Consider the following 19,940-nt stretch of genomic DNA (forward strand, 5'->3'; position numbering starts at 1 on the left):
GCAGCATGCTGGATAATACTGTGAATAAAAATATATGCAGGCTGACTGAAACCCTACTTCAAGATTAAAAGGTGGTAAGTACCAATAAGCATAAGTAGAAACCAAATAGGTCAAGGAGCGTTGAGTATTTAATGAATTCATGTAGCATAAAACAACTGATGCAAATGCATCTGTCATTTTAAAATACAACTGTGAAGAAATATGATTTTACATTGTATTAACCTTGTTACTGGCTTAATAAACATAAAAATATTTATTGAAAAACAAATAAAAATTCCAATGTAATTGGAAGTAGAATCACTTTTATTTTCATAAATAAAAAGATAATTCAGTATATTAACAACACTTTTAGCAGGATATGTTAGCTGTCGTTATCTGGTTTAAACTAAGTATGCAACAGTTAACACAAATAGTTACATCTATGACATTCATGCAACTTCTTTACATTTATTAACTTCCCCAAATTTCGAACACGATTTCAAAGAATATTATATATAATGGGATAGTTAGTCAAAGTGTCACCTTTGTTGAGTCAACAGAATATTTACTATCTGCTTATCTTAAAGTTGCCAATTATTGATTAAACGTAATACCAGTATTTACTGCACTTTACAGAAGCACCCAGCATATTACATGTTTTCATTCCATATATGGAAGTATGACCCATAAAAATGTCAATATGTGAAATTGACACACATTGTGTCAATAAATTTAGCCTAGTTACTAAATTTTCAAATGTGAAAATTTAGTAACTAATAAGCACTAGTTTCTAAAATAGATCTTACAGGCCAAGAGTAATAAGCTTACATCAAGTACGGTTTAAAGTTTTGTCAATAAATGGCATAGAGCACAAAAATACAGGGAGATTAAAGTGTTTTTTCTATAAACAACAAAATAAATGTCTGTTCAGTTATTACTCCACTTATTCTGAAAACTGCAGCTTCAAATATTAAATGTTATACAGCAAGGAGTAATTAGCATTTCCATATATTAAAAAAAAACCCACCTCACTGATTCTATGTAGCTTTTTTTCCCATGAGTATAAACTATGATTTAAGTAATCATTTATTTGAACACAATATTCAGATAGGCATAATCTATTTTTCATAATAAAATGTTTATTCCTAGCTCAATACTTTACGCAGATTTTACTTATTTCTCACAGAATTGCTGTGTGGATTCAAAGGTTTATCTATGCAAGTGCTCAGCACAGTGCCTGGCACAGAGTAAGCTCTCAACATACTCTACTATTACTACTTCTATTATTTGAACCGATCTGTCATTTATAAGAGAAAAATTAGGTGATGCCCCAGGAGAATAATCAAAAGAAGATAAACCTACGTGTGATTTTTTTTGTTAAAGTATTATGTAACCACTATTTCCCAGGTTTGTGTATATACTAAACTATTTCAAATATTACAAGGTATTTTTAAGATATACTGTACCTGTTTGCTCTCTAAGTTTCTGCTATGGCCTTTGGCCTAAAGCAATACAATTCTGACACGATAAGTGTATTAGAAAACTATATAAAAACAATGTACACTGAAATCAGGCAACAAAGGCATTTTACTCTAACTTCTGTAACAAAGTAGTAGAGATTTACCAGTGTAATTCAGGACAACCGATCTTATTTAGGCTTAAAGTTCTTTCTTTTCATCATGCATTATTTGACTTCTGCAAAAACATTTTCACTCTGTCTTCTCACACAAATACTAAGAGCTGTTACCAAGTTCTGTCCCCTAAGTAAAAAATCCATTAGAAAAAAGTACTTTAAAAAATATTGTAGGTTTGCTTACTGAGACTGAAATGAAGTACAGGGCTATCAGCGTAAGAGTAAGCTCTTAAATGGTCTCAACATACCTATAAACACTGATTTGTAAGTAAATTATAGATTCTAATATGTATAAGGGATTTGGTATGAAGATTTTTTGATCTTTAACTAAAAGTGATTTTTTTTTCCTCAACCACAAAAGGTAACTGACACAGAAGATAACAAGTCTGTGCTACAACTGACATAATGGAGAGGGGTAAAAAACCTTGTTTGTTAAAAACTGACTCCTGTCATTCTTCTGGTATCAAATAAGAGGAAGGAAAATAAACTTTTTTTTGTGAAGATAGAAAAACACACCTGAAACCACATGATTCTGCCCTATAGTGTATTAACCTGAAACTTACTACTACCCAGAGTTCAGGAAGAAAAACCCAACCCCCAAATATGCCCTTTAGAAGCACAATAAAAAATTTTCACAGTTTGTCCTGATTAAAAAGGAGTTTGGAAACAAAGCATGGAACATTTCCATTGTGTTAAAAATCAAGAACAAATAAACTGAAGGCAGATTCCCTCTGAATGTACTAAATTAATCTATAGGCTTCAGAGAAATCATTTCAAGAAAGATGAAGTTCCATGGTTTATCTTAGCTGGAAGAAAATTCAAAGTGCACACTGTATCAATGTATTTTAGGAGATGTAGCACCCAGTGTCCTTTTGAGGCTTGATATCTGGTTCTTTCACAGGTTTCACCACTTCTTCTGGTTTGGGTTTAGCCTATGGAGAAAGAAAAATACAGTGTAAGTACATAAACTAAGATCTGGAAACAAACACTACATCTATTCCACTTCAGACTAATATAAAGATGATATACTAAAATGCACAGCACGGAGACTAACAAAGCTGTGCCAGAAGCTACATACAAACCAATTCAATTAAAGACATAACAGGAAAGCAACATTTCAGTGCAGATGAAAACCTGGATGGGTAGGCAAAAATCAAGCTAATGGTACGCTTACTCTTTCTGAGGAGGGAGAAACTGAGCCATCAACCTGTGCACATGGAACCCTCAAGTTTGAAGATTACTTGTGACAGTAACAGGCTACCTCTTAGGACATTATTTAAGAGGCTGAACAGGATGCAAAAACTGTTATTTTAAGGAATAATGGGGTTTTAGTATGGGTAGGAAATTATATTAAAAAAAAAATTTCAAGGAAGCAGCTATGGCTACAAAATAATTCCCATCCCTTTTTTCACAGGCCCCCTCTCTTTTGGTAGCCAAACCTCGAAATTTCCACTTAATCTACCATTTGGTTTAGTACACTAAGATGTACTTAGATATAAATGAATAAAACCAGTCTAACTTTACCCCTGGATGATGTCACAGAATGTTGAAATTAGGTCAAATCTTCAAATACCATGCACTATGCTAAATCAAAAACAGCATTGCTATAGCAATATAAACATGGATGAGCCATCCTTTTTAGACCTGTCCTCCCACACTCTTCTTAAAGGAGGCTCTGACGAATTGTAAAAAGGCAAGATAATGTGATGAAAACAACATCAGTCAACTATGTAAAAAATCAGAAGACAATTAGCACCTAGAGGTTTACATTTGAAAGAGTTCAGATTTTACACCAAGCACTGTAATTAGCTAATTTAACATTTAGACAAATATATGCATCTATTTAAACAGAGGACAATATCAAACTGTGAAGTCTGAGTTCTCTTTTTAAAGTTTCGTGAATGAATGGAAAAAAACCAATCTCGTACACTGTCATCCTTGGGTCTCTGGGTGAGATCAAAAGCAGCCAAGGTTTCTGGTGTCCAGTGCACGCTTGTAGGAGGAAATTCAAAAGGTACAGGTTCTACGAGACCATAAACTGCTTTGAGTTCCAGTTGTGGGGCTTCTGTTGGAACTTTTTGAAAGTAACTGCAAAAAGCAATGGAAACAGCAATTCATTCAGTTATCTGTTAACTATTTGAGTGTCTATTTACATCCAAGACCCTGTGCAAGGAAATGACAATTTAATGATGAATTACATAGAGAACAATTTCCTGTCTCACGCAGTTTACAGATGAGTAGGTGACAAAGTCAAGAAACCCTGTCAACAACTGTGCAATGTAACTGAAGCTATGAGGGATGTAGAGTGCCGTGAGAACACAAAAGAGGGGCAGTTAAAAGAGGGGCAGATTTGGGGGGTCAGGGATGCTTTCCAAAGGAAGTGATAAAAGTTAAACTGGGCAGGTTCAAGGATGTGAAAGAGCACAGCATGACCAGATGCAGAATATAAAGGGAAGAATGCAAGAGACAAAAAGCAGGGACAAAATTAATTCTACAACCTCCATAGGTACTGATTTACAGTTTGAACAACACTGATTTAATAATGGAAAACTGTTTGACAGGCCTAGAGAGAACTGACAGAAAATTAATTTCCCTGCTTTATACATGGCTGAAAACAGAAGGAGATGAGTATGCCAAGAGAAGGTATGTATATGTAACACACAGAGAAGGAATGGCAGGGAAACAAAGGTAAGAGAGAGTTAGGACAGTAGAAGTGGGCTGTATGTTAATAATTCATGTTTGAATTTTTAAACCTGTTTTTATATGTTATCATCAAAAGCAGAATAAAAGTTAGGTCTAACAAGTGAATTCTATCACCAATTTAAATAGAAAATTAATGCTCAACTTCAATGCAACTTGATATAAAATGTATGGGAATAGAGACTAACAAACTGTGGTATTATTAAAACAATATTATTATTTAAACATTATAAATACGTTCATCCCTCGGTATCTTCGGAGGATTGGTTCTGGGACCCCGGCAGATACCAAAATCCACAGATGCTCAAGTCCCTTACATAAAATGAAGTAGTATTTGCATATAACCTACGCACATCCTCCTGTAAACGTTAAATCATCTCTAGGTTACTTATAATACCTAACAGAATGTAAATGCTATGTAAATAGTTGCTGGCCTGCAGCAAATTGAAGTTTTGCTTTTAAGGACTTTCTAGAATCCCCCCTCCCTGCCCCCCCCATATACTTTCCATCTGCGGTTGGTTGAATTGCGGATGTGGAACCCACAGAATACAGAGGGCCAACTGCACATACTATACCGATTACTAAAATCATACTGAGCTGTACTCACATAAATCCATTTTCTCTCTGACATTTTTCAAGGGTGTTCTTCATAAGATTTCCAAGTTTCCTAAAGAACAAGTGTCCTGAAGGTTTGACTGTTGGTCCAGGGCCTTTGGTTTCTCCATATTCTTTGCATAATGCTTCTGCCTTTGCATAAACTGCATGTGAAAGGGATATACAGTCATTTGATTATAATTATTGATTATTTATACTAAAAAGGCTATTAATCAGAGATGCTCTTTAACTAGTATAAGAGCACTACCAACAACAGTATAAGGGGTAGGTAGGTATTTTCTACAAGTTCTAGGTTTTCGAAGCACTTTTTTTTTCTCCAATTACTTCACTGATTCTCATTCCCTTTCATGAACTCTGCCAAAATCTCTTTTAACTGCCCATTCCCTTTATAATTAAACATTAGTTTTTAAAAGAGGAGTTAATATTCTGGCAGGAATACTTACATTTTTCTGCCTCTTGAAGAGACCTGATTGCTTCACCACATTTATCACTAGCCAACAAAGTCTGACCATGATAACAATAAGCCTGATAAAAGAAACAAATTTTTATTCATTCTCTCCTCAAATGATGCTTTCCAATATCATCGTTTTCTATATGCATCAAAGAAATGCCTTTGTCCATTGTTTGAAGTATCAATGCAGTCCCTTACATCTCTTTACTTGAATAAGCTTCCCCCCATCTCTGTTGGTATATAAAGTGGAATTATGTCAAGCCTTGAGCCAAACTAGCCTTCTAACCATGGACTGAGAGCAAAAACTATTTGCTGAAACCTGTTTTTAAAATTAGGGCAGAGGGGATAAAGGAGGGAAATTAGTGTGCTAATGCAGAGGGAGACGGAGGGAGGATTTGAGGTTAAGGACTAAACAGGTCTTAAGAAAAATGTTACCAGGCTGGAGTAGAACATGCTTATTCTTTAAATGTCTACCATCAATGCAGGGATTGCACATGGTCTTATGCAGTGTGTTTGAAAGCAGATTATAAGGTATAAGAAATCTTATTTATGATTCTTCACCAACCCAGGTGATGCACTGTATGGGTAAGTCTTAAGATGAGCATTAGTAAATATCTTTCTCAGTGAACAGGATGAAACGAGAGAACTCTCATGAAGTTTGCAGAAGGTTCCAGCTTAAAAGCGGGTTTGAATCAAACAGTAATTCCATTGCTATAACCCAGCTCCACATCATCTCCTTCCACTCGCTTTACTCCACAATGGCTGCACTGACCATCAGGGAACATTTCCTGAGAGCTGTCCCTTATCTGTAAAATGCTAACGAGGAGTCAGGCGAGATGACAGAACTGGTGCTCGAGGGGCTGGAGAGACAGTAGTTTACATTGTTTCTGGGCTAAAAATACTTACATAAGCTGTGTAGAAACACATTTTCAAGTGAAGATATTTTCTCCATTTAGCAGAGTATGCAGGCTCCAAACTGGATAAAGCATGATCTAAAGTTACATTTTAAAAAGCAAAATATAATTTCACCCTGATTCACTAGGAGACTTATAGCTTATGTGTTCAGATGCTAAAAGCAGCATGCCATTCAAGTCTAAAACTCAAACATTCACACTTTAAAAATCTTGCTTTATTTAAAGTGATTTATTTAATTAATTTATTTTGATTTCATGGTTAATGCAATTCAAGCTTGAGATAATGATAATAGCAATGACTAAGAACTTCAAAGTAAATATGAATACTATTACAGTATCTCTTTCCAACCTTTTTCATAATACAGCAATGCCAAGAGTAGTCTAGTCACCCAAGTTAGAAGCAAGGATACTCTCCTAACCCTCATCCACCACCCCATCCCTGCATCTTGTATAAAACACACATGCTCATATATCCTGCCGAACACCTTTTGGATGTATTTCTTCCTCTCCATTTCCTACTCTGCTATCTTTGTCAAAACCTTCATCATTTCTTCCACAGTACTTAGGAAGAAATGATTATAGTCTAAGTAGAGTCAGTCTACTACTCCTTCACTAGTAAGCCCATTTCTCATCTTGCAATGATAGGGACCTTTCTTAAATTCAAGTCCAGTCAAGTCAGATTAACTTTACTATACGTTTTAAGGGGTCCCAAATACCTACCGAATGAAGGCCAAACTTCTTAGACAGGCTTACAGACCAATTCATAGCCTCACATATGCATACTTTCGTAACCTTTGCTCCTAGCTCTCACCCTGTTTCAGCTAAAACATGTCTCACAGTCCCAGAATGTGCTAAGTTCTTTCTAATCTCTGTACATACTACAGAATGTTCTACTCTTCCCATATGCTAAAGCATCCCAGCAAACCTAGAATTTCTAATTCTATTTCAAAATAAGGCTAAACCACCACCTTCCTCTAGAAAGCCTTCTCTAGCATGCCCAGATCCTTTAGGTTTTTATTTCACCCCTGTAACCACACCTTATTTCATGCTATAATAATGTGGTTACATGTTTGTCTCCTTCCCTAGACTGTGAATCTGTACACCCAGCAACTAAAAGAGTAACCATGTCATAAATAGAAACATATACATGTTTCCTAAATAAGTGACTGAAAAGAATAATAGTTAAGGAGAAGACCTGAGTGCTAGTCCCAGCCTCCCACCTGCTAGCAGTTAAATTACAGTTTAGTTTTATGTTAATTCTCTGGATTTCAGTTTCTTGTCTAAATAAGGATAGTAACTACAAGGTTGTTATAAAGACCAAAAACATTTCAAAAGAAAAACAGCTGTTTAATTATTAGATGTAACTGGTTAAAAAGGATAGCATCGTCCTTTTCACTAGAAGTTACGGAGCATATTAACCGTGAACAGCTCTAATTCTTTTATTTTCTTTTAAACAAGATTAATAAAATAATGCAGCTATTACTACACCTTTGCAAAAGATGAAACAACCTGAGAGTCCTTTTGCTTTGCTTGTTCCCTACTAAGCCAAGAGCTTAATGTGAAAATCTAAAGACTAAAAATAGAACTTACCAGCTTTTTGATAGAAATTGGCTGTTTCATATGCCAGGGCAGCAATTAGTACAGGAGCATGTTTCAGTTCAATTGCTCGAGCAATTGTTACTATAACCAAAGCACAATGAAGTGAATGTATGATTAAGTTCACTTGCATTTACCGTAAGTTCAATTATAATAGCAAAAGACAGTCTGATAACTATTTGGGATTTTTTTTTTTTTTTTTTTTTTTTTTTTTTTTTTTTTTTTTTTTTTTTTGCGGTACGCGGGCCTCTCACTGTTGTGGCCTCTCCCATTGCGGAGCACAGGCTCCGGACGCGCAGGCTCAGCGGCCATGGCCCACGGGCCCAGCCGCTCCGCGGCATGTGGGATCCTCCCAGACCGGGGCACGAACCCGTGTCCCCTGCATTGGCAGGCGGACTCCCAACCACTGCGCCACCAGGGAAGCCCTATTTGGGATTTTAATAGAGTTTGTTAAAAGTTTTAACGTAAAAAGTAAGCTACAGAAAATGCAAACATAAACAAGCAGAAAACACTGAGCTTGTTGGTTCTGATACCACTTCCTTAAATAAATCACTAGCCAATTACTAATCACAGAAAACCCCTACTACAAAATCGCATGATGTAAGAGGAAACAAATACTTCCAGGGCACTGGGGTTTGAAATAAAGAAAAACAAAAGCCAACAAAGTTTCTTTATTGTTTTCACATAAGTCTTCATTTATTTCCTGCCACTGAAAGGCAAAGATTTCAAGGTAAGCCAAACAGTGGAAGCAGAAAAGAAATGAGCAAGGTAGAGTGGGGAGAAAGATGAGTTATAGACTTAATTTTATGCTACCAGAAATGGCGTGAAATCAAAATCCTCTTAAAAAGAATTATTAAACTGTAAGGCCTTTTCCAGCTAATGAAAAATGAAGGCAAATGCTAAAGGTAAAAATCAATTTTTTAAATTCCTCACTATAAATTTCTCAAATCCTGAAACTCAATTCCAGCTAATTCTGATTTTTTAAAAAAGAACTAAATGCCAATATAGACTTTCTTAAAAAAAATCTTACAATATTTAAGATACCTTCTTGAGCTTCGGCTTGACATTGGATAATGTAAGCTTCTATGAGTCGTGCCTCTAAATCCCTCCCCTTTTCTGCGGGTGTAATTAATTTTGGGATATGACTTTCCTGAGAAAGAAAAAAAACAAAAAAACAAAACAAAGAAGCCAAATTTTATTTTAACTCAGCTGTTAGAAAGAAAACTGGTTATGAGATATTCAATTTGGGGATTTATCAGAAATTCAGGGTACAAACAAAGATTGTGCAAAACAGAGCAATGTTAAGCTTACAGAGAATAAAAGTTCCTGGACACTAAAACTTTTAAAGCTTTTTATAAATTTTTGTAAAAATAAGAAATTCAAGAGCAAAATTTGGGTCATAATAAATTGCTTAGATATGCAAGTCATATTCTTAACTTAGAAAATGTTTAACTGAAACGGAAACCAAATTTCCCTTTTGCATGACAGCCGGAACTGTTCATTCACATTAATAATAGTAGATATAAGGAAGACTACAGTTCTGTAGCTCACTCAGGATCACAGCTTTTTCATCACTGTAAAACTATCTTATCATAAGAAAATGCAACACTGGCCTCCAGGAGCCTTCAGTAAATAGTAGTTTAATTAGAATGGGGTGGGGGTAATTCTGGTTGGAAAATATGTTAGTCTTTCCCCTAATTCTCATCACGTCTCCAGGCAATTTAATGTAACTAGTGTGTACTGACTGCCCCGCTGGCATTTTCACTGAAATACAGAGAATATACTCAGAAAATTTGGTTTTGCAGAATCATGATTGCTCCTGGCAACTGCTGCATACAGCAAGGAGAAATGCTCAGAACTATCAATTTTTGTGCTTTGTTTTCTCTCATCTTTTCAGAAGAGACCGAAAAATAAGCAGTGAAGTACCACTTGCATCGTCTAATTGTAAAATTCACTGGTGATTTTCTGAAGTGGAAACACTTAATATTCTGTAATTGGCTGCACTCATCAACAAGGTACTTAACATAAGGGAAACAGAACACATATAGTTCTTTCTACATGATGAAATAATTCCTTCACCCCACCCCGCAAAGAATGAAATAAAAATTATTCAAGAATTAAAGCGTTAAGAATATATTTTATTATTATTATTTTACCTTTAAATGTTTAAAAATCCCAGCTGCAATTTTTAAGCTTCGATGGACTTCTTTTGCTTCATCCTCTGTTATGCTGAAAGATAGTGGTTACATTAGTTACAGGATGAATCCTGTTTCTGGTATTAAAACCAACAACTAATACATTCTTATAAAACCACAGAAGTTAGTCATTTGTGTTTTTCACTACGTTTTCTTCCTTTTGACACTTAAAAAACTAACAAATGCACATGAAAAATATCCAAAGAGAAGATACTACAAGTGAAAAAGAGAGCTCCTGTTTAGGGGTCTGGACAAAGGCTTCTTGTTTTTCCTTCCAGATAATCTTCTGTGCATAAACAAGCATAAAAATCAATATACATTTAATGCATGCACATACTTAAAAAACACATACATACACAATATTCACCACTCTGCTCTTGTTTTAATCACCTAAATTACTTCAGAGACAATTTTACATCAGCACATACAATTCAACTCCATTCTTAAATGGCTGCATATTATTCCCATGTTCAGGTGCATCACAGTTGGTAGTTGCCAGTTTCATATTGCTAATATCCAGTTGTACTATTATAAAAAATGTATCTCAAAAAAACCCCAAAAAACCCCAAAAAACTGTATCTCATTTTATTTCACAGTTCCTTACTCCTTCAAAACATCTTTCACATACTTATAAGGCTTTGTATTTTTCTGTGAATTGCCTGTTTATGTCCTTTGTTTATTTTCGATTTGTTGATCTTTTCCCTGTTGATTTGTAAAAGCATTATAAAAACAATTTGTCATATACACTGCATTTTTTTTGACCAATCTGTCATTTGTTTTCTAACTTTGTTTATGGTACTTTATGTGGTCAAATAGTCAACGCTTTTCTTGGTTTGGGGTTTTATTCAGAAAGACCACCCCCATGACAAGATTATTAAAAATTTTTTCCCTTTTAACCGTGGGCTCCATAATTCTGATACTTAAAATATTAACTTTATGAGGCAACCTTACATTTATTAGAAGTGATACTTTTTATCAGTAGCCTAGACTTTTTAATAATGAAGCTCCATGTTTGAAAAATAATACATATGCACATAACCCTCCCCTTTTAACTTACTTTTCTTTTCCAGCCAGTCTTGAAGCATATTTGGTATACCATAAAGCTACATTAAATCCCATGGAAATTAATTCAAAAACAGCATCCTGCTGGGCACTAGAATTATAAACATGATCATTAAGTACTGTCAATGACTGAGACATCTCTATACGAAGCCTGCTATACATCTTACACAAAATCATACAGAGCTAAATGCTAACTGAAAAAATGAAGAGTCCTTGTGTTTAATATAGGTTGGGAGGTAAGACACAAGCACACACACACACAATTAACACTGAATGACTAAACATAATGGTCCACGATGTACTTCATAATAGTAAACATGAGAATAGTAGTTCCCAAAGGTTACTGTACATTGAATAGTTTTAAAAATACAGATTACTGGAACTTATCCCACAAAGGAAGTCTGGGAAGTGCCCGGAATCTGCATTTTTAACAAGTATCCAGTTGATTCTGGAGCAGGTGATTCTTACACCACATTTTAAGAAAATGGATTTCAGAGGAGAGATCATTTCAGGCTAGAATGGTTAAAGAAGGCTTAATGATATAAACAGAGTTTGAATTGTGCCTTGAAAGATGGCTAGAAGGGAAGCAGAAGGACATCCCAGATGAGGGAATGATGCTGTTAACGCACAAGAAAGGATAAAGATTTTTCTGGTCGCAGTAACCCAACTAGCTTGATTGAAGTTGCCAGTTCATAGAGGGAAATCGAGGAGGAGGAGAGCAAAAAGCCAAGCTGATGTGAAACTGTAGAAGATTCTGAATCCCAAGCCAATTAGTATACTACAAAGAGAAAGGTCTCAAAAATAAGTGTACTTTATATCTTATTTGTTTCCTTCAGATTCTATAACTAAACATGACACAAAGATGGCAAAAAGCTCACAAAGCAAATAAGATATTTTTATTCACTCTTGTTCTGATGAGACCCTGAAAATTCTTTATACACATTATCTCACTTATCTCAAATGATGAAGTAAAAAGCCTGAAGTAATACCCTTATTACACATATACTAATAAAGATACAGAAAAATTACCCAAAGGGAAGAAACTAGAATCACAATTCTGCTTTGTATTTTTTATTTAACTGCTGCCTCCAACTTAGAAGGAATAGAGACATAGAAACTTTTTAGATTAAAAAAAAAAAGATTTGTTACAAAACATGTATTTCAAAAATACCTTATAAACTATCCTGTTTAATATACATTATAACATACAAAAATATGACAGTTATGAACAAACTTCTTAAAACAGTTTACCATACCAAAAAATTTTAATGCATAGTTTAACAGCTTATTCTTTTCAGCACTGGGAACTTTCCAATGAATTACATCTACTAATTACATCTAGTAATTCTGGTAATGGTGATCTAAGAGGTATATCTAATTTATAACTTTATCTTTAAATAATAAGATAGTTTTGCTAATTTTTATGGAGTCTCATGAATAACTCTCTCCTGTTTACCCTTCGTTTATTTCAATCTGCCTTGCTCCCAAACACTCCATTTCTATTGTACCACATCTAGTTAAGAGTGTATACAGTTGAAAAAATATTTTTCAGAAGATATACTCACAGCACACGTTTCATTGAGTAAGCAGCAATCAAGGATTAAATAACTTAAAAATCTCAGATGCACTGAATACTCAACATTATAACTTAAGGTCTTTAACACGTAATTCTTCACTGTCTCATAAAACTATGCTGAGAAATGCTGTCACAAGGAATGAAAATTTAGCATGGTGGGGAAAAGTGCCAAATTTATGTATACAAAACACTTTAGAGTCTGCCAAAGTTTTGTAATGTAACAATGGTAGAGGTTTGATTCTTTAAAAAAAGTTTTTAAGGATAATATTCCTTAATTTTAGATGAAGTACGAAGGGGTAACATAAAGAAAAACAGAAAATGAGGACTTACTTGGAAAACCTTGGTATCCCAGAATATTAAAATTTGGAAAGGACCCATAGTCCACAACTTCCTACCCAATTTATGAATTCTATTATATACAATATTCCCAAGGAAGGAAGGAAGGAAACTAACATTTATTGAATGTCTATTAATGCCTGGCATTATAGCAGCCCCTTAATACAAAATTTCCTATTTTGTTCCTCACAAAAGCCCTATACCTGTAACCCCAACATACAGTTGAGGAAGCAGATGTTCACACAGGAGAAGCTCTGAGGGTGATCTACGTGTGTATGAATCCAAAGTCCACACTCCTTCCACTGTAATGCCTGCCCTGGTTGTTTGGCAATCCCCATTTCCTTCCCTTCTGATTTTATAAAATGATTAATTCTAAAGCAAACTGAGATCAAGATATATGACTATTTAAACAACCCAATGGTGTTTAAAAAATAAAAATAGTAGTTAAAAATTTAGCACCATTATGATCAGTTTCCTGTTATAATTAGATCTAACTAGTTTCAAGTGAATGATGAGAAAGTTCTGAGGGGAAGCTTTTAAAAAGAGCAGAAACAGTGAAATTAGGAAGAAAACAAATACAGTACTGTCAGTCAAAAGAGTATGGAGCTGGGGTGGAACTGGGGAGAAAGAGAGAAAGAAGGAGATTGACCAGAGACATCTGAACTATCCATCAGAAGAGAATAGTGGAGAAAGCAAAGTTCTGCTCTGCTTGGACGGAAGCAAAGACCAAAATCTAGGTTTGGGTTCCAAATTCCCAAACCATTCTTTGTGTGTTATTAAAAGTCAAGGCTGCTCAATCTAGTTAACATTTATATTGATTATCTCAAAAATGATTTGGTCCAGAAGAAACAAATTCTGTTTGTACTTAATAGACTGCATTAGGAGTTTAGGTCCAAAGTTTTACATTAATTTCCTGATAAGGCAAAATGCTAATCAGACTTTTACTTTTACTTCTTCCACACAGAGGCTATGAGTTAATCACTAGCTAAACAGTTACAAAAATGGCTTGAATTTAGTACTGTTGGTGCTGCTTACCTTGGAACCTGTCCCTGTAATGTATCAGTCCACTTGAAATTTTGAATATATCGTAACTTGCTTTCTTGGGTAGATTCATCCAATGAGTTAATGAAACCTATAAAAAGGTAGAAAACATTTTCAGTTTTACAGGAAATATCACGTGTCTGTTTAGAACATTTTTCGGAGAATGACTTTTTCAGATACCCGAATGAAACTCCCAGCCCCTCTATCCCCTTCTCCTATCTCCTAAGGTAACATAATATGAAATACGCACACATTTAATTTTCAAAATGTTAGAAAGACCACATACTACCTTTACATTCTCACATTTCTGATACTCAAGCATACTGAAGAATATAACCTAGATGACTAAACTATTCAAATTTGAAAAGTCTAAGAATCAAATATGAACTTCTACATAGTTGACTTTTAAAAACTTAAATTGATTTAAATAACTAACCTTGTAAAAGTGAAAAATATGAATCTGCTGCATTCTTCATCATTTGTGGATTACAGTTCAAATCAGTGAACAATTCAAGCAGTCGAGCTCTAGATGATCTCAAGTCACTTAAATGAGACAGAAAGTGATGTTAAGTAAGCTGTATTACAATGAATCTATGTAAAAATGGCTTAAAAGTTTCAACTGTAAAAGCTTAAACACATACACACACACACACCCTCCTCTGAGATATTACTAAGTATACAGGAATTAATTTAATTAGGACTAACACTGGAGGTAAGTGAAATTTCTAGTAACAATTGTTTTAGAAGTTGTACTAAAATAAACTCAGTCTAACTAAAGGAGCAAATCATGAATACAATTATATAATAAAAATACACAGCAAGTTTTAATTTTAAAAAATCAAACTAACACAAGCTTTTAAGACGGGAGGAAAGAATTACGAATGAGTAAATTAATCTGACCAGTTCACAACAGAAGTTTTTTGAAAAATGGAAATTTAACATTTGTACATAATTTTAGTATCCCCTTAAAATTTCAAAATTTGACATTATGTCAAAATGTACTTAAGTACAAAACCATATTTTAAAATTGCATTCTATAATACAACACACACACAAACATGCAAAAACACGTGGCCACTAGTCATTTTAAAACTGCTCCCTCATCTCCATTCCCCTTTGCTTCTCTACAGCAATAAATGTTGCAGACATTTATTGTTTCTTTCTCGAAATTCTTTTCTCCCTTGATTCCAATAACGCCAAATTTTCCAGATTCTCCTCTTATCTCTAAAAGTTCCTTCTCTATCTTCTTCCATGTCCTCTTCATATTCCCACCTCCAGCAATGTTCAGTCTTTGGCTTTCTGCTCTTCTCTCTTCTGAGGTCTCATCTACGAGTACAACTTTACATCTAATCCTAGATCTACATTATCAGCTCTAACTTCATCCTGTTCCAGTTACACATCTTCTTTCAGAAGGCAACTTGCTTAGCGAGGGATCCAGAAATCATATTACATGGACCATGACTAAAGACAATTGGGTGTAAATGACTAAAGACTAAATTTAAATTGTAAGCACCAAGACAGTAGGGACTGTATAACCAGAACTTAGTGTCTGGGATAAAGCATATACTCAAATATTTTTGTCGAGTGAAGTAATACTAACATTTCAAATATTTTAAGATTTAGAAGGACTGTAAGTAGCACTGATGTTTAGAAAGGAGCACAAACTTAAACCTGAATGGTCTAGATGGAATGTTTATTGGTACCAGCTCTAAGGAGGCTGATTCCAAGAAAGTATATAGTAACAACTATATACAGCTGACCAAAAATGGGATGGGCTACCTTATGAATCTGTCATTGTTGAGTTATTTAATTAAAAGCTGGGAGGGGTAATTCTTGGACTTGGAAAAAAATCTGAATTCTTTTTTTTTTTTTCCTTTTGGCCATGCCACGCAACATGTGGGATCTTAGTTCCCCAACCAGGGATCGAACCCATGCCCCCTGCATTGGAAGCGCAGAGTCTTAACCACTGGACCGCCAGGGAAGTCCCCAGAATTTGAATCCTTAAGGCCTATTCTAGACTCGAATACTTTGCTAGCTATTTCCAAGTAGGCATTCAATCATCACCTGCAAACCAACTTGTGGAAAATTATATTCATATTAAAATGACAGAATTCGAGAAAAGTGTACCTTAGAAGTATCTAATTTAGTTTATTAATTTTACAGGTGAGTAATTTTACAGATGAGTGATTAGTAAGAGACTTGCCCAATGCTACAGATAAAATAGTTAAGCTGGGACCAACGTCTAGGATTAGGTGTTGGCAAACTACAAACTGTAACTTGTTTTTATAGGGCCCACAGCTTCATTTTGCAAAAATGAACAAAGAAGAATATCCAATAGTGACTGTGTGTAGCCCACAAAGCCTAAAATATTTACTATTTAGCCCTTTACAGGAAAAATTTGCTGACCCCTGGTCTAGATCAACCTTTTGCTCCAATTATTTCTTTTCACAAAAAGTAGCAATTCTCTTGGTTTTCCTTTACTGGTACCACCAATATCTTGATCATCTAGGTTCCGTATCTCATAGACTAAATGAATCCTTTTCAACTTTCCAGAGCAAATGAGACATCTGGCCAGTTGATGTCTCCTTCAAAATCTCTCTTGCATCTATCTCTTTTGTGCTAGTTAAACTGCTCTACTCATACTCCCTAGAACAAAGGTTTACCTAACAGGAATGATTTTCTCCTCTCCCTTCTTACTATCAAAGTCAGGGATCAGCAAAGGGCCTGAAGATAAATATTCTAAGCCTAGTAGGTCATAAAGTCTCCCCTGGGAATACTCAATCTTACTGTACAGAGGAAAGGCAGCCATAGACAATATGTAAATAAGTGTGGGGGGGGCGCTATGTTCTAATAAAAACTTATTTATGAAAACAATCATTGGGCCAATCTGCAGGACACAGTCTGGCAACCCCTGATCTAAGCCATACAATGTATTTAAACCCCAGCTCAAGTCCTCTCTCCTACTGAACACTCTGAAGGCTATTTCAGGCCATAGGGACCTCTCCCTGCTCAGAACTCAATTAATTTACTAGATGGCCAATGAACAATATCCATATATGACTTTGTGGAGTCTCTTGTACTGTTGTAACATATAGCTTAACTCTTTAATTGTGACTGTTTAGCCTCTCTGGGACTCATTCACTGACCTAAACTTGAGGACCCAGTTTAAATAATCTATGATTTAACTTTTCACATGTCATTTATAAGTTTATAAGGAGTCTAAGGTTAGGGACAGTGTGTAACATACTTCTGCATCGTGCATGACCCTAAAAAAATACCTTGTATCCATGGGTGGCTCAATCAATACTTGTGGAGACTGACAAACTTACCTGCAAATTTTTGAAGCAGCAGGGCCAGTGACTACGCCATAATAGTTAAAAGTGACAGGAGCTGTGGCTTTTAATGGGTTCCTATGAAACCAATGTGTCATTCTCTCCAGGTGTTTCCTATTGACAAAAAACAAATGTATAAGAATTAAAGATAAAACATTTAATGAGCAATGTAAATCATATTAAAATATTTTTAAAGTAAAAGTTGAAAATTACTACAGGATATATACATTTTAATATAAAACATATATAAAACAGACATATACATAAATAAAATGCTTCACTGCCATACATCAATCTTGTTTTAACTGTCTGTTTACAGCAGCCTATGTTTAGATCAGGCCTATTCAAAAAACAGCATTTGTAAATGTGCTCACAGTAACTGCAATGTTGAATATATTGGAGCAGTAACGTTTAAACTTTAATGTGTATAAAAATCACGTCGGGGGGGCTTCCCTGGTGGCGCGGTGGTTGAGAGTCCGCCTGCCGATGCTGGGGACACGGGTTCGTGCCCCGGTCCGGGAGGATCCCACAGGCCGCGGAGCGGCTGGGCCCGTGAGCCATGGCCGCTGAGCCTGCGCGTCCGGAGCCTGTGCTCCGCAACGGGAGAGGCCACAACACTGAGAGGCCCGCGTACCGCAAAAAAAAAAAAAAAAAAAAAAAAATCACATCGGGGCAGGAGGTGGGGGCTTCTTGTTAAAATGCAGGTTCTAATTCAACAGTCTGGGGTAGGACCTGAGATGCTGATGCTGCTGGTCCCCAAACTACACTTTTGAGGAGCAGAGTACTTGACTTTGGTTGGACAGCTGCGAATGAGAAGAGCACAGGGGCAGAGGAACGTGATTCCGAAAGAGGTTCAAATGGTGACCCTTATTTAGACTGCTAAGATTACTGGACAGAAATAGGGTTTAAATTAACTGTGTCTCCCACATGATATTGCTGATGCCAACTGATTGGCTGGAGCATGTGTTCTATAATAAATATACTTTCCACAGAATAGTTAATATGAATCAATATTTTCATGATAAAAAACCCCACATGATACTTGATCAATAATATCTATCCTTAAAATGGTAAAAAATGGCTGAATTATGAACATATTTAGCATGTGTAACTGAAGAAACCTCAGGTAGAGGTGGAGTTGGGACAGGCCTGTAGGGGGAGCTCTCAGGTCCCGCTAGGAGACCTCAGTTAACAGGAGAGAAGTAAACCTACATCTCTGACAGGAAGGTACCTCTAGGTTACTATCAGAAGGAAGAAGAAAACTTCTCTCCATCCATGGCAGCTCAGCCAGTCAGACTGTAGCAGGCCAACCAATGAGAAGCCTCCATACTCTGGACGCCCAGGTTCCTCCAATGGACTCTCTGGTTATTACAGCCCCTCCCAACTCTCCTCTTTTCCCTATAAAAGCATGTTCCCCTTGCTTGTTCTCTGTATTTGCTTATGGTCACCCATCTTTGCATATCGCTGATTGTGATTTCTCTGCTGGTCCCTAATAATCTCAGTTTTGTTGGTAAAAAATAAAATAAATAAAATAATAATAATATCTATCCTTAGAACATACTTGTGGTTGACAAGGGGGAGGGCAGGTAGGGGAGGGAAAGACTGGGAGTTTGGGATTAGCAGATGCAAACTAGTATATACAGGATGGATAAACAACAGGATCCTACTGTAGAGCACAGGGAACTATATTCAATATCCTGTGACAAACCATAATGAAAAAGAATATGAAAAAGAATGTATATATGCATAACTGAGTCACTTTGCTGAACAGGAGAAATTAACACACTGTAAATCAACAATACTTCAATAAGTTAAAAAAATAATGTCTATCCTTAAAAACCAAAACATTTAAAAAACTACCTAAGTGAAATGCCAACTTAAAAAAATTAAGTTCCACACCTTTCAGGTTAAAAAACAAAAAAAAAGGAGTGTGTCACTTGCTTAAAAGTCCTTGGGAAGATAGTGAAGATAATACAGGAAGGTGTAGTTGAAGACTTAAATACGGCAATTAGATTTCGGGAAGTGGGAGACAAAATCGGTAAGATTTAATTAATTTGAAAGCATTATATACAATGTTGTCCATGGATTTTTCTTATGGGGAAAAAAACGTGGGCTGCACAGTGTAAAAAATATCTACCTTATGCACCTCCCTTCCCATATTTATTCATGGCAAAACCGGCTTTGGAGAGCACCAGCTATTTAAGGATGAGGAAACGCACTGTGTATTCAATGAAAAATTGAGCAAGTTCATTTGAGTAACTCAAAACATTTAACAAGTCCTTCAAAAATATATAACCTTCTAAATTTCATCCACGTAAGTCTCCTTTATAACCTAAGTAAACTAATACTGCATCTCCGTGCATATAAACCAAGCCTCCCAGAGATAATGGCATACAATACACTTGACTGTGAAATACTCTTTTAAGGCGGCCTCCCACGTCCTGGATGAAAATGTCTTAAGTTCTGTATATCTTTACTTCAGGACCGAAGACGGCAAGTACCGTGTTCTC

At 35.6% G+C, this 19,940-nt stretch overlaps 1 protein-coding gene across 2 annotated transcripts; it reads right to left on the minus strand.

Annotated features, from left to right (window-relative positions):
• Positions 1 to 2,457: 2,457 nt before the first annotated feature.
• BROX (BRO1 domain and CAAX motif containing) lies at positions 2,458 to 17,537 on the minus strand (the record flags this gene model as incomplete). 2 transcript variants are annotated; one of them, XM_079728456.1, is made up of 12 exons in its annotated part: positions 2,458 to 2,544; positions 3,541 to 3,700; positions 4,920 to 5,070; positions 5,371 to 5,452; positions 6,285 to 6,370; positions 7,883 to 7,972; positions 8,933 to 9,038; positions 10,045 to 10,117; positions 11,141 to 11,236; positions 14,093 to 14,189; positions 14,535 to 14,641; positions 17,428 to 17,537. In XM_079728456.1, the coding sequence occupies 12 exons, from the start codon at positions 17,526 to 17,528 to the stop codon at positions 2,458 to 2,460; spliced, it is 1,236 nt and encodes a 411-aa protein (XP_079584582.1). The 2 variants fall into 2 exon arrangements, with proteins under 2 accessions (XP_079584582.1, XP_079584581.1); XM_079728455.1 differs by lacking the exon at positions 11,141 to 11,236 and having other exon boundaries at positions 17,428 to 17,528.
• Between the last annotated feature and the right edge of the window lie 2,403 nt (positions 17,538 to 19,940).

This window comes from Hyperoodon ampullatus (assembly GCF_949752795.1).
Source record: "Hyperoodon ampullatus genome assembly, chromosome: 2".
Lineage (NCBI taxonomy): Eukaryota > Metazoa > Chordata > Mammalia > Artiodactyla > Ziphiidae > Hyperoodon > Hyperoodon ampullatus.